This window comes from Mandrillus leucophaeus, unplaced genomic scaffold, assembly GCF_000951045.1.
Source record: "Mandrillus leucophaeus isolate KB7577 unplaced genomic scaffold, Mleu.le_1.0 Scaffold572, whole genome shotgun sequence".
NCBI lineage: Eukaryota > Metazoa > Chordata > Mammalia > Primates > Cercopithecidae > Mandrillus > Mandrillus leucophaeus.
Window position 1 is genome coordinate 876,090 of NW_012106164.1, and position 15,975 is coordinate 892,064.

General features: G+C 44.4%; 1 protein-coding gene across 2 annotated transcripts; it reads right to left on the reverse strand.

The window, feature by feature from the left end:
• Positions 1 to 689: 689 nt before the first annotated feature.
• On the reverse strand, positions 690 to 10,990 carry ATP6V1G1 (ATPase, H+ transporting, lysosomal 13kDa, V1 subunit G1). Of its 2 annotated transcripts, none has more exons than XM_011998489.1 (3): positions 10,642 to 10,827; positions 6,045 to 6,142; positions 690 to 1,512 (listed from the first exon to the last, which is right to left on the reverse strand). In XM_011998489.1, the coding sequence occupies exons 1-3, from the start codon at positions 10,721 to 10,723 to the stop codon at positions 1,339 to 1,341; spliced, it is 354 nt and encodes a 117-aa protein (XP_011853879.1). In that variant the 5' UTR covers positions 10,724 to 10,827; the 3' UTR covers positions 690 to 1,338. The 2 variants fall into 2 exon arrangements, with proteins under 2 accessions (XP_011853879.1, XP_011853878.1); XM_011998488.1 differs by having other exon boundaries at positions 694 to 1,512; positions 6,042 to 6,142; positions 10,642 to 10,990.
• Between the last annotated feature and the right edge of the window lie 4,985 nt (positions 10,991 to 15,975).

Below are 15,975 nucleotides of genomic sequence, written 5' to 3' on the forward strand. Positions count from 1 at the left end.
CCAAAGACTTTCGGCTAAGAGGGCCACAGGACATTTAACTGGGTGTGGTGGCTCACGCCTGTATTCCCAGCACTTTAGGAGGCCGAAATGGGTGGATCACGAGGTCAGGAGATTGAGACCATCCTGGCTAACACGGTGAAACCCTGTCTACTAAAAATACAAAAGATTACCTGGGTGTGGTGGTAGCCGCCTGTAGTCCCAGCTACTTGGGAGGCTGAGGCAGGAGAATGGCATGAACCCAGGAGGCAGAGCTTGCAGTGAGCCGAGACCGCTCCACTGTACTCCAGCCTGGTCAACAGAGCGAGACTCCGTCTCAAAAAAGAAAAAAAAACACAAAAACACAAAACTTGTAAGGGCTAGTGTGAAGGTACTGCAGGTATAATGCACATCATCTAGCCCACCAGAAAGGAAATATGCTTAATAACTTGCCCCAGGCCAAGGTTCTCTAGAGAAAAGAAACTACAGACTAGTTGCTTGCTGTTTTCCAAAACATTTGTTGGGTGAAATCATATGATGCATGTATCACGAACATTTTCTAATTATGTATATAAATGGGTATGTGATATGTGTGCTGTTTGTGCGCTAATGTCCTAAGTGAAATTATGCAGACCATCTGGGTCAAAGTGCATTATGCATTATCAAAAATGATGAACCATTGATCATCATGGAGACAAGGAAAAAAATGAACGGGAGAAAAATGCATGACAGAGTCTTTACTTTTAAATGATTACTGATACACCAAGTAATAACATGTAACAAGTTCCTGAATTCTATCATCTAGTAATTTTAATTAAGAGAAACTAAAAGCAGCCCAAATAATTCTACTAGTATTCACTGTTCTAACCATTAGCAAGAATGGACTACATTAAGGCTGGCTGCTGCTTCACACAGGTTACAAAGAACTATTTACTACTTTTTCATAGATAAAGCCCCTGACCTTCAAGAAAGTGTTAGGGAAAAAAAGTATTTAATCCCTTCCTTTCTTCAAAGAATGGTTATGTGGTGTTTTTTTTTAAAACTAGATCTAAGAAAGAAAAAGTCAACAGTGATATACATGTTGCTTGAGCCAAAAGGCATATATACCTTGCCAAAAAGACAACATATACCCATTAAATTCCTAAGAAATATGAGGTAAAAAGATGAAATCTTTAGATAATTTCTAAGTCTGTACAAAAAAGCTAGATTTGCTACTGCCCAAAAAGTGGAAGGACCTACTATATAATATATGGAAATAATTTAATGCCATTTCATAAGAATGTAACTACAGCTGTGCTAAAGCTTCATATTCATGAGGGCATCTAAAATGCCACTCCACAGAACAGGTGCTTCTCTCTTCTTCTATCCATTTATGCGGTAGTTTTCATGGATTTCTGGCCGAATGTCACAGACAAAAGCCAAGAGGTTATCCAAGACTTCATCCCTGTTCTGCCGGAAGTAGGTCTGGAGGATGGTCATCTTCTCCTGGGTCTCCTTCTCCACTTCAGTGCTGCAACTGCCATGGGATCCCAATGCCTGGAGATGGGGAGCGATGCCACAGAGGGATTATCAGAACAATGCTCTGGTTGGTCAGGTACATCTCATAAGCTACTTGCTGACTTTTGGAGAAACCCAGGCTCACCAATCAGTATACTCAGAATGTGACCTTGTGGCTGAAGCACATGTGGCGTATTCCCTGAGTCAACGGGAGCCACATCTACCAAAAGTAAACTGCACAGCATTTCCACTGCTAGGAAATTATTCCAAAGACATGTATTCACATCTCTCCTCTAAGAGTCTGCTATATAGCCTTAACCAAAGACAGGAATCAACCTAAAAACTCAGCTTGCTTCTATACAAGAGAACTATTCAGGAATTAAAATGAACTGTAAAATATAAGCAAGATATACAACAGTATCAATGTGGTATATTTTTGTATCTGTGGTTTTAAATGTGGGGAGATACATGGTTTTTAAAAATTCCTAAATTTAATAAACACAAGCCAGACATGGTAGTGCATGCCTGTAGTCTCAGCTATTTGAGACACTGAAGCAGGAGGATGGTGAGTTGGAGCCCTACCTGAGCAAAATTCCAAGAAGACCCCATCTCCAAACAAAACAAGTAAGAATAATAAACACAAGGAAGATACAATTTAGGAGTAATATACAAGGAGTTTCACCATTATTGGTTAGTGTTTTAGTTCTTAAGTTCAACAGTGGATTCACCAGTGTGTCACATCTGTTCTTGCAAATATAAATATTCTATAAGAATTTAAAAAAGAAACCTGTTAACAGTGACTGGCTCTGAGGGTACTGCAGATCTGAAAGAGAGGAAAACTAATTTCTCATTGCTGCTCCCACCACCACCCCAACTTTTATTTATTTATTTTTTTTTTTGAGACGGAGTCTCGGTCTGTTGCCCAGGCTGGAGAGCAGTGGCGCGATCTTGGCTCACTGCAAGCTCTGCCTCCCGGGTTCACGCCCTTCTCCTGCCTTAGCCTCCTGAGTAGCTGGGACTACAGGCGCCTGCCACCACACCCAGCTAATTTTTTTTGTATTTTTAGTAGAGACAGGGTTTCACCATGTTAGCCAGGATGGTCTCGATCTCCTGACCTCATGATCCACCCACCTTGGCCTGCCCCTTTTTATTACCTGAATTTTTATCGTAAACATCTTATCTCTTCAGTTTCTCTTAGAAATTTCACACACACTGACATGAATTTTCTTTTACCTTCTATGGTCTTCACAGTACAGCCAGCTTTTTGTTAACTGCTGTGCCTTCTTTACTAGAACTTAACCTGTAAGGTTTTGGAAGACATAACTTCTGTGTCAGACCCTTTTTATTCACCTAATCTGTTCTTGCCTCACTATACATATACATATGCTAATAACAACATCCCTTCATATTTGTATAACATTAATTTGCAAAAGATTCTCTCACATTACCTATTTCTCACAACAACCTATAAGGAGGCTATCACTCCATTTTTTTTCCCCAAAAAGATGGGATTTCACTATGTTGCCCAGGATGGCCTCAGACTCCAAGCTCAACAGATCCTCCTGCAGAGCTGGGACCACAGGTGTGCACCACTGTGCCTGACTTTATCACTCCATTTTCTCCTTTTAAGAGATGGAGTCTCACTCTGTTGCCTAGGCTGGAGTGCAGTGGCATGATCTCGGCTCACTGCAATCTCTACCTTCTGGGCTCAAGCCATCCTCCAACCTGAGCCTCCCGAGTAGCTGGAACTACAGGTATGCACCACCATGCCCAGCTAATTTTTGTATTTTTTGTAGAGGCAGGGTTTCATCATGTTGCCCACGCAGGTCTTGAACTCCTGGGCTCAAATGATCCACCCACCCTGGCCTCCCAAAGTGCTAGGATTACAGGCAGGAGCCACTGTGCCCTTAGGGCTCTTCATACTATACTATAACTGTTCATATTACAGGAATCTCCCGGGGCATTTCATAACAGCTCAGTTGCTAACTCATACTTTTATGTTCAGAACCCCGTTACCTGTTTCTTGAATATAAACCATATGCCAGGCTCTGCTAAGTTGTCTCAAAAACTAAAGAGGTTATAAATGGAACACTGCTAGAAAGATTCAGAGCTTGATTGAGCATGGTAGCTCACACCTCTAATCCCAGCACTTTGGGAGGCTGAGGCAGGTGGATCGCCTGAAGTCAGGAGTTCCAGACCAGCCTGCCAACATGGCGAAACCCTGTATCTACTAAAAAGACAAAAAAAAAAAAAGAAAAAAAAATTGCTGGGTGTGGTGGTGGGCACATGTAATCCTATTCGGGAGGCTGAGGCAGGAGAATCACTTGAATTTGGGAGGTAGGCGTTGCAGTGAGCCAAGATCACATCATTGCACTCCAGCCTGGGCAACAAGAGTGAAACTCTTGTCTCAAAAAAAAAAAAAAAAAAGAAAGAAAGAAAAAAAAGGAATCAGAGCTTGTGCTTTACAGTGCAATACCAGTACCATCTCTATAATCAACAACAACACACAATGTAAGAATATGAGGGGCACATGTCATTGGGACCTCCTAAGCCTGTGCCACAATAAAGAAAAAAGAATGTAAAAATATGAAGACGGGCCAGGTGTAGTGGCTCACGCCTGTAATCCCAGCACTTTGGGAGGCCAAGGCACGCGAATCACAAGGTCAGAAGTTCAAGACCAACCTGGCCAAAATAATGAAACCCCATTTCTTCTAAAAATAGAAAAATTAGCCGGGCATGTTAGTGCACGCCTGTAGTCTCAGCTACTTGGGAGGCTGAGGCAGGAAAATCATTTGAACTTGGGAAATGGAGGTTGTAGTGAACCGAGATGACGCCACTGCATTCCAGCCTGGGTGACAGAGCAAGACTCCATCTTGGAAAAAAAAAAGTGCTGGGTGTGGTGGCTCACGCCTGTCATCCCAGCACTTTGGGAGGCCGGGGCAGGCGGATCACCTGAGGTCGGGCATTCAAGACAAGCCTGACCAACAAGGAGAAACCCTGTCTCTACTAAAACTACAAACTTAGCCGAGTGCACATGCCTGTAATTTCAGTTACTTGGGAGGCTGAGGCAGGAGAATCATTGGAACCCGGGAGGCAGAGGTTGTGGTGAGCCGAGATCATGCCATTGCACTCCAGCCTGGGCAACAAGAGCAAAACTCCGTCTCAAAAAAAAAAATGGCTGCCCTGACACACAAGGGTATTTCTACATTGTTTTATGAGCAATCTGACAACTTACAGCACCTATCAGCCCCAGTTCAAGAATCAAAGAAACATGTTAAGTTTTATTTGTATTTATCTTGTTTTTTTTGTAGAGACACGGTCTGGTTTATTGCCCAGGCTGGTTTTGAACTTGTGGCTTCAAGCAATCCTCCCACCTCAGCCTCCCAAAGTGTTGGGATTACAGGTGTGAGTCACTGTGCCCAGCCAAGTTTTAATGGCACTGTAATTGCCAAGAACAAAGATGATCCAGCTTGGGAGGTCGAGATGTGAGGATCACTTGAGGCCAGGAGTTCGAGACCAGTCAAGGCAACACAATAAGACCCTATCTCTACAAAAACAAAAAAAATTAGCTGAGCATGATGGATCATGCCTATAGTCCTAGCTACTCAGAAGGCTGGGCAGGGGAGGATGGCTTAAGCCTAGGAGCTCCAGGCTACCATGAGTTATGATCACACCACTGAGCTACAGCCTGAATGACAGAATGTGACTCTGTCTCTTAAAAAGAAAAAATTAAAAATTGATCAAAATTTTTGCTACTTAATGCAAGGAGAGAGGTATGTGCCTTTAATCACTGGACTTGGGCCTGGAAGTGTGTATGCTGGAACTACTAGAGGCCACAATGTAGAACTTGAGAATGATACAAAGCCAAACACAGAGGGGAGAGAAAGTCCTGAGCATATTATTTAAGCTCTTGGGTTTTTAATTATATAGGCCATTACATTCCATTTAGAATCAGTTTTAATTATATTTTGTTACCTGCACCCAAGAGTCCTAATAGTTCCTTTTCTCTGTGAAGCCCTCCTCTGTCCTTTCCCCTTTCCACAATTGTCCCTGCCTCCTCTGTACTCTCTGTTTTTGTACTATTATTGTATGCACCATACTGTAGCCTGTATCACTGGTAAATGTCTGTACTATATATACTATACTAAAGTGGGGCTCCATTTGATTTGTTTACAACCGTCACAGCACTTTTCAGTTGTAGCTCTGCATGATTTGCACTGTATTACTGAGTCTCCCTGGCCACCAGATGGTAAGCTACACTCCATGAGGGAAGGGACCATGTCTCTTCCTGGTCACAGCTGATTCCTAGCATCTAGCACAGTACCTGAGGCATGTTAACTGCCTAACAGATATGTGTCAAATGAGTGAATAAATGAAAATTAGGACTCAATATGAGTGGAAAAACTGATCATCCTAAAAGACAGATGCCTAAGCAGTCAATAAAACACATGACTACCACATTTTCAAAATTCAACCAGCATCTCTGAGCTATGCTGGCTATTTTGAACACCTTGGTGGGACGGGGGATTAGGAGACGAAAGCAGTAACAAAAACAAATGGTGCCCCACCGCAGCTTCCTTGGCCTTGAATTCTTTCTCCCTCTGCAGGCGGTACTGTTCAATTTCAGCCTGAGCTTCTTCTTTGGCCTGCTTCAGCCTCCGGTTCTTTCCTGTTTTCAAAGGAGAGAGCTATATCAGGAAGTGGTTAAAAGTAGAAAAGCAAGCAGAGACTCAGATGGTATATTATAACAATAAACCAAGAATAAATTATGACACAGTCTGAAGAGATGTGCATGGGAAAGAGGGAATGCAGAGCTAACAAATAGTACAGGTTCCTCCCTCCTATAGGCTGTACTTAACTAGAAAGTGACAAAACAAAAATGAATACCTTCTATAACTACAACCCATTAAAAAGATGGAAAAAAATTGTAGAATGTGTCAGAATATTCTCTCAATCTCAACTATTAAGAACGAACATAGAATGAGTAACATTAACCATCTAGGGAACTCTTCTCCAGAAGTAAACATGTAAGTATGCTGCTCATTAAAGCTGCAACCCTACTTAGATGCTTAGCAAGAAGCCTAATAAGCTCCCAAGGACATCAACCTATAATGTAACTAATGAACCAGATGATGTAACATTGGAAACTAGAAGCAGTGCCTGTCACAAGGAAGTAATGACAGTGGTGACTTGCGAAGGAATGCTGAGTGAGGAACACTGTACAGTCAGACTGCACAAGCAGCTGAGAGAAGAGGAGACACAGGTATTTTGGTTTCTAGGAGTGAGTGGCTTAACATACAGCTGGAAAAAATCTCTAGGTTTGGTCAGAGCCTACATGAAAACAGACCACAAGGACAGCCAACATATACCCTCTGCTTTGAGTCTCCACTCACCAAAAAAAAAAAAAAAAAAAGAGGGGTTCTAGACCATCCATCAACCTATTTATTTAATTCAGAGCAAAAGACATCCTGCATCTAAAATTAGGCTTTGTTATACATCATTGTATATCAACTGTCTAGAGCCCGTGTGGATAAATGAAAATAAACTTAACCTTCCACCTCCTGATTAAGAACAGAACTTTGGACCTGTAATGAAGTGACCCATGACATCAACATTCCCTGACACTAGTCTGAAACAATTAACAGGTCTCTCTCGAAGCACTCCAAAGACTATTTCTGCAAGTCCACGTTCACTCCAGTATTATTTCTGGCCTATTACTGTCTGCTTCGGCCACCTGTACCCCAATCCTTCACATGCTATCCTCCCATCAGCTATAATGGGCTATATTTCAAAGCTAAAGATATTTTCGAAACCAACAATCTACAAAAAACACTCATGGCCCAAACATTATGCAGTAGCTCCACAAGACATCACTCCCAACTCCCATGGCTCCCTGCATTTATAACTCAAGATAATACCGTTTACTGCCTTTGGCAAACATCTTCAGCATTCAATTTTGATAGGGGCCTCTAAAAATAAAAAATATTTAAACAGAAAATCGTATTTCTCTTAAATCTTGTTTTTCTTGGGCCTTACATATGGGAGCCAGTGTTTTGTTTCACTCCAATGAAATATGCCATTAACACAAACTCTTTAAAAATGTTAAGGTCCAGGCCAGGCGTGTTGGCTCACGCCTGTAATCCCAGCACTTCGGGAGGCCAAGATGGGCGGCTCACAAGGTCAGGAGTTCGAGACCAGTCTGGCCAATATGGTGAAACCCTGTCTCTACTAAAAACACAAAAACTAGCTGGGCGTGGTGGCGAGCGCTACTCGGGAGCCTGAGTCAGAAGAATCACTTGAACCCAAGAGGCAGAGGTTGCAGTCAGCTGACACCACTGCCCTCCAGCCTGGGGGTGACGAAGCGAGACTCCGTCTCAAAACAATAAAAATAAATAAATAAATAAATGTAAGGTCCAACGCAATGATTTCATTAAAAAATTGGATGGGACCATTTTACATAGTGCCTCTTCCCAACTCTTAACTGGGCAAGTCAACCATAATTATAAATCAAGAACGGCAATTTTTCAAACTGCAGTTCTTCCGAATACCTCTGCTCCTAACTATTAACAATTCTGAGACAGGACAGGCACAGCGACTCACATCTGTAATCCCAGCACTTTGGGAGGCCGAGAGTTTGAGACGAACCCGGCCAACATGGTAAAACCCTGTCTCTACTACAATACAAAAATTTATTTTGTATTTATTTATGTACTGATTAATTTATATGTTTTTGTATTTTAATAGAGATAGGCATGGTGGCCGGCACCTGTAATCCCAGCTACTTGGGAGCCTGAGGCACAAAATCTCTTGATCTCGGGAGATGGAGGTTGGAGTGAGCCAAGATGGTGCCATTGCACTCCAGCCGGAGTGACGGAGTGAGACTGTCTTCAAAAAAAAAAAAAAAAAAAAAAAAATCTGAGACGTATGTTAGCCGTAAACTAATACCTTCTTTGTGGGGGAGGGGGGACACGGTGTCTCCCTCTGTTCCCCAGGGTGGAGTACAGTGGCATGATCTCAGCTCACTGCAACCCCTGCCTCCTGGGTTCAAGCGTTTCTCCTGTCTCAGCCTCCCAAGTAGCTGGGACTACACGCGCACACCACCACGCGCAGCTAATTTTTGTATTCTTAGTAGACACGGAGTTTCTCCATATTGCCCAGGCTGGTCACAAACTCTCAACCTCAGGTGATACACCCACATCGGTCTCTCAAAGTGCTGGGATTACAGGTGTGAGCCACCACACCCAGCCAAACTAATACTTTTTAAAACAAATTCACAGCTACCTGAGATACACAAAACCCTGCACCAGGCTTGACAGGATAAAGGTATAAAACATAAATCCTACCTGGCCAGGGTACTCAGAATTATTCTTACAATATTCCAAGCATTTTTTTCTGCACTTCCCCAATCTATTCTCCTATCCCTCCCGACAAATACAACTTCTGTTACTGATGAGCCATCAGAACACAAACCCTGAGAAGTCATTCTGAAAATACTCTATCGAGGGCATGACTGGAAATATTCTGGGAAGAACAAAGAACTTTCCAGTCACCGGAGCAAGAACAAAAGGCTTCCTCCCATTCCCAACACCCTCAAAAAAAAGCTTTCCAAGTACCACACAACCCCTAATTGCACAAGTAGAAGAGACATGCTTGCAATCTAGTTGGATGTCAGATAGAGTAACTCCTATACTAGGAGAACCACCAAGGAACTACTAAGATCAGTATCTTAGCCTTGCATGGAAAGAGAGGCTTCTGAGTCCCAACTATGTTGCTTCCCAGGGTATGGACAAATCATTTCTGAGCCTCATTTTTACCATCTTTTAGCATCTTTCTCACCAGATGGGAAACTGGATACATAAAGTTAAATGAGACATAGTTTCTGTTCTCCAGCTTAGTCGAGTGACTGAGCCATATAAACAAACAGGTTATTGCACAGCAGTGGCAGAAATCAGCACTTGGGAGGGACTCCAAGCCTAATTCCGGTGAGAAGCATAAGTCAGGAAAGGCTTCCCCGAAGAAGTGCTTCCTAAATTTTCAGGTCTGATGGAAGACTAAGGGTCAGAGAACAAAGGGGAGGAGAATTGGAAAAGGCTTCTCCCATCAGAGGAAACAGCGTCTGCAAAGACCTGCAGATGAAAGAAATCATGGTGCTTCTAAGGGACCACAATGATTCAGTATGGCTGGAGGAAAGGACCAAGCCTGACCCACAGGAGCCTCCCCAACTTCATTAAGGAATTTGAGCTTTCTTCTGCAGGCACTAAACGTCTGACTGCAAAGGCGGTAGGAAAATCATATCTGCATTTATTTATTTTGTTCCTTGCCAGCAGGAAGTCACATCTTTGCATTTTAGAAGGATGACTGATTGCAGAGAGAATGGATTGATTGGAGGGGACTAGAACGGGTTCCTCCACTTCCCAGTCTAGATTAAACTCACCTGTTTAAATTCTTCAGCAACCTTACATTTCTCCACTCCAGCCCTCATCTCTCCTGCAATTAATTAAGCGATCCAATACCTGCTTCCTTCGCTGCGACACTGAATGCCACGTTAGGAGAGACAACTGATGCACTGGGCACTGCGCTTGCCACATATTACACGGAAACACAGACACCTACCCCCCACCACACACACACACACACACCAATCAACGATTTAGACAGTCACAGTACCTTTAGAGAAACTAGTGTCCTGGACTAAGACGCTGGTAGTAGACATGGAGGAAAAAGTGAAAGATACGCAAGCCTTGGCGACTGACTAAAGGTGGCAAACGAGGGAGGGAGAAGAGGCAAGTAGGACTCCAGGTTTCCAGACCAAGCAACCGTGTGAATGCTGGCTCCATTCACCGAGACTGACCACCCCAGAGCCGTTAAGTGGGAGAGGGGAAGAACAAAGAGCTCCGTTTGGAGAGCCCACTTCACATGCCTCCAGGCCCCAAGGACGGTAACCCATTACTGTTTCCACGCCCAATTTACCATCTCACATCGTGGCTTCCAGGCGATTCGCAAGCCTTCCTGAGCCTCAGCTCCTCAGAGCTTCGAAACACACAACCTTCCGCGACTATACCCAAGGCCGCACCCCGCAGTTTTTCGGGCCTAATCTACCCACCACCTGCGGCCCAGCGGTCTTCCTTCGACTCGCGCCACGCTGGGCAGCACCACCCTGAAACTCACTTTTACGGGCCTCGGACACCTTCTCGGCTGCCCGCTTCTCGGCCTGCAGCAGCTGCTGAATCCCCTGCGACTGACTAGCCATGGCGGCAGCGATTCTGAGACCAAGGCAAGCCGCCTAAAGCACCTCGAAGGCCCCTTGGGTCAGCTGACACAGCCGCCCACCATCTGCGCCTGCTCCTTGCGCCTGCGCTTCGCCCCTCCCCCGTTGTCACGTGACCGCGCAGCGTAGCATCAGCTGACCGCTCTTGGACTTCTGTGATTAGAAGAGATAGGGCGGGGCGGAGGAGAAAGGAGCGGAGCGCCTCGACCGCGCCTGCGCAAGGTCTCCACTCTCCTCCCCTCTACCCTCCCGAACCTCTTTTGATGGCTGCCGGGTCATCGGTTCACTCAGTGTAGCCGCTCTGCCACGTCGTCATTGCTATAGTCCCTCAGTTTGCAGTATGCTCACATTAACGTTAAGAGAGAAGGGGCCAAGTCAAATCACTTTCCTCCTACTCTCCACACTGCTCACTCCTTCCTTTTCTGGGACTTTCTTTGGCACTCAAAATTTTATCGGGGGGTAGTTTAGAAAGATTCTAGCCAGTTCCAGGGGTAGAGTCTTGGGTTGCCAGTTAGGAGACTTGGGATCAAGTCTACCGCTAACCTGTGTGATTTTGGACAGATCGCTATCCTTTTCTGAACCCGAGTTCAGGAATGGACTGGACTGTTTCCCATAAATATTTGATGAAAGCCTGCTGTGATCCTAGACCACTGTTGATACTGAGGACATAGCAGAGAGCAGGTCCCGGCGGAGCTCACAGTTTATGGACACAGACAGGTTAATTAAAATAAATAGACAGTTACAAACTGTGATAAAGTCATGAAAGAAAAATGCAGGGTGCCGTAAGAAGGAACCTTTAGTAACGGGAGAGGGATGTGGATGTGTTTCTGAATGCTGTACCAAGGAAGTGGTGTTTGAGATAAGATCTGAAAGCCAGGCGCAGTGGCTCACGAGCCTGTAATCCCAGCACTTTGGGAGGCCGAGGTGGGCCGATCACTTCAGGTGAGGAGTTCGAGACCAGCCTGGCCGGCGTGGTGAAACCCTGTCTTTACTAAAAATACAAAAATTAGCTGGGCGTGGTGGTACGCGCCTGTAATCACAGTTGGTAGGCTGAGGCACGAGAATCGCTTGAACCCGGGAGGTGGAGGCTGCAGTGAGTCGAGGTCGTGACACTGCACTGCAGCCAGGGTGACAGAGCAAGACTCTGTCTCAAAAAAATTAAAATTAAAAAATTAAAATAGGCCAGTCGCGGTGGCTCATGCCTATAATCCCAGCACTTTGAAAGGCTGAGGCCGGCGGATCACGAGGTCAGAAATTTGAGACCAGCCTGACCAACCTGGTGAAACCTCGTATCTACTGAAAATCCGGGCGTGATGGCGCACGCCTGTAATTCCAGTTACTCAGGAGGCTGAGGTAGGAGAATCGCCTGAACCCGGGAGCTGAGGTTGCAGTATGCCGAGATTGCGCCACTACACTCCAGCCTGGGCGACACAGCAAGATTCTCCATCAAAAAATAAAATAAAATACAATACAATTAATTTTTAAAAAATAAAATAAGATCTGAAGAATAAGAAGTTACCCAGGAAAGCATAGTGGGGGATGCAGGCGGTGGGAGATGATTAGGGAAAAGGGCCAGAGTGTGCGGAGTTGGGGAGGGGGTCAACTTGGCACGGAGACATCTCCCTATCCACGGTGAATAGGGAAATACGAAACCAGAGTTTGAGTTTACAATATGACAGGCCCTTGTCATTGCTTCACTCACTCCTCGCTGTTACTAATTCCATTTTATATTGGCCACACTGAAGCTCAGAGAGTCCCAAAGTCTCTGAGCCAAAAGTCATGCCCCTGTTAACACACAGACAGGGTATTTGAATCCAGTCAGGGCTGCAGAGTAAAACCTCTGAGCTACTGCTCTTCTTCAGGAATCTTGTGGGCTGAGGAAAGGACCAGGTGACCTCTTAGAGTCCAGCGAGTGCTGAGAACATAAAATAATGCCAGAATTTTTCTTGATAGAAAGATTCTGCACTCCAGGAGCTGGATTCATGGCTCAGGACATTTTCATTTGATTGACGTAGCAGTGGGGTTGGAAAGAAGGTACAGAAATTCTGTTCTGTTCTGATGTAAGAAACAGGACCAGAAAGATGTTTTGAAGATAAAACAGAATAGGACACACGGGCCCCCATGTCTCCTGCCTGAGTTACTATATTCCTTAAATGATAAATTACACTAATCCTTGCCGCTTTTACACATAAGATAACATCTGACAGAGTTAGTCATTATACTTCCGCAAATGTACCTTATTTCTTTTTTCTTTTCTTTCCTTTTTCTTTTCTTTTTTTTTTTTTTTTTTGAGATGGAGTCTCACTCTGTAGCCCAGGTTGGAGTGCAGTGGTGCAATCTCGGCTCACTGCAACCTCCACCTCCTGGATTCAAGCGATTCTCCTGCCTCAGCTAATTTTATTTGTAGTTTTAGTAGAGATGGGGTTTCACCATCTTGGCCAAGCTGGTCTTGAACTCCTGACCTCGTGATCCGCCGGCCTCAGCCTTCCAAAGTGTTGGGATTACAGGCATGAACCATCACGCCCAGCGTTTATTTCTTTATTAAAATGTACTTTAAGTGGCCGGATATGGTGGCTCACGCCTGTAATCCCAGCACTTTGGGAGGCCGAGGCCGGTGGATCACGAAGTCAGGAGTTCAAAACCAGCCTGGCCAACATGGTGAAACCCCATCTCAACTAGAAATACAAAAATTAGCTGGGCATGGTGACACGTGCTTGTAGTCCCAGCTACTCGGGAGGCTGAAGCAGGAGGATCCCTTGAGACCAGGAATTAGCAGCTGCAGTGCACTATGATTGCCCCTGTAAATGGCCACTGCACTCCAGCATGGGCAATGCAGGAAGGCCCCATCTGTATAAACAAAAAGAGATCAAAAGAAAGAAAACACAGTTCACTCTGTCAATCATTGGAGGACAGAAATACACACTTCTAGAGGTGGCATAAAGATTAAAAGAGATGATGGTACCCCCAAACTGGAAACAACCCAAATGTCCATCCACTGATGAGTAGATAAACAAAATGTAGCGTATTCATACAATAGAATAGTATTTGGTTATAAAAAGGAAATAAAGCTACAACGTGGATGAAACTTGGTAACATGCTACATGAAAAAAGGCACAAAAGACTACACATTGTACAGTTCCGTTTATATGAAATATCCAGAATAGTCAAATAGATGCAGAAAGTAGATTAGTGGTTAACCAGGGGCTGAGGAATGGGGGAGTGCCTGCTAACTGGCATGGGGTTTCTTTTTCAGGTGATGGAAACATTCTGGAATTAGTGGTGACGGCCTCATACCCTTGTGAATATACAGGAAAAAAAAAAACCGGCCCGGCGCAGTGGCTCACACCTGTAATCCCAGCACTTTGGGAGGCTGAGGCAGGCGGATCAGCTGAGGTTAGGAGTTTGAGATCAGCCTGACCAACATGGAGAAACCCCGTCTCTACTAAAAATACAAAATTAGCTGGTTGTGGTGGCGCATGACTGTAATCCCAGTTACTCGAGAGGCTGAGGCAGGAGAATTGCTTTAACCTGGGAGGCGGAGGTTGCGGTGAGCTGAAATCATGCCATTGCACTCCAGCCTGGGCAACAAGAGTGAAACTCCTCAAAAAAAAAAAAAAAAAAAAAAAAAAAAAAAAAAAAAAAAAAACCAAACAAACAAACAAAAAAAAACCCACTGATTTGCATACTTTATAAGTACGGTATGTGAATTATACCTCTATAAAGGTGTTATTAGAGAGATGATGACAGATGTAAAGCTCTTGCAATTCCTAGTCTGTAGTAAGAGCCAGGAAATGGAAGCTGTTATTTTTATCTGGCTGGGGGGTGATTGTTTATTTACAAATCTGGTCCTCCACTTAACAAAAGCCTTCACATTAGGGTTCCTCTAACAGCCCAGTCCCTCAAAGCATCTAAATATCTACAAATTCCAGAATTCTTTTTGCTTGTAGCATTTCAAAAGTTTATTGTGTAAAGAAAAAAAAATGAGACAATCCCGCCTCTGAAATTTTTAGACTGGTTTGGATTTCCAATGATCTGAGTGGGTGTTTGTTGACAGAACTCGGGTACCCTGGGGAGGTGTCCCACAATAACTAGGAAATAAGGGTGAAGCCGTTGTCCTCTGAGAGAAAGTTTTGAACCAGTAAGGTAGATTCAGACAGTCATCTGAAGGAGACAGAGTGGATCTCAGGCCTTGTTGCCCTGACCAAGGAATGTATTAGCATATCAAAGAAAGGAGTGTTTCCATTCTGAGGACTGGTTGTTCATACACAAGCTAGAAACAAGGAGAAGCAGCAAGGTTGTTCTTCATACACCCCAGCTCAGCTAGGACTAAGGTAGGTGGAGCCTCTCACTGCCTTGGCTAAGAGAGCCAGGTGGCCTGGGTTCAAATCCCCAGCCTTGTAATTTAGCAAATGGAACCACTCAGTGACTTCAACTCCTCATATGTTAAACACGAAATTAGCCGGCCAAGGTGGGTGGATAACTTAAGCCCAGCAGTTTAAGACCAGCCTGGGCAACGCAATGAGACCTCTTCTCTACAAAAAATTCAAAAAATTAGCCAGACACGGTGGCACATGCCTGTGGTCCCAGGCACTCTAGAGGCTGAGGCGGAAGGATTGCTTGAGCCTAGGAGTTGAAGGCTGCAGTGAGCTGTGATCACGACATTGTATTCTAGCCTGGGTGACAAAGTGAGACCCTGTCTCAAAAAAAAAAAAAAAATGAAAATGAAGTTAATAGTGTAATAATATTATTGTGAGGATTAAATCAGTTAACACATGTAACTTGCTTACAATGTACTCACTACTCACAAGAATTTAGATATCTGGACCCCATGTTGACACAAGAATAATACAGGGCAGTGGCAGAAGAATAAAAAATTCCAGGCAGGCTGGATGCAGTGGCTCATGCCTGTAATCCCAGCACTTTGGGAGGCCGAGGAGGGTGGATAGACTGAGGTCAGGAGTTCGAGACCAGCCTGGCCAACATGGCGAAACCCCGTCTCTACTAAAAATACAAAAATTAGCCGGGCATGGTGGTGCATACCTGTAATCCCAGCTACTAGCGGGGTGAGGCAGGAGAATCACTTGAACCTGGGAGACAGAGGTTGCAGTGAGCCGAGATCGTGCCTCTGCTCTCTAGCCTGGGCAATAGAGTGAGACTCTGTCTCAAAAAAGAAAAGAAAAGGAAAGGAAAATTCTAGGCAGCAGATTCACATGACTGACAAAAGGAAACTTTTG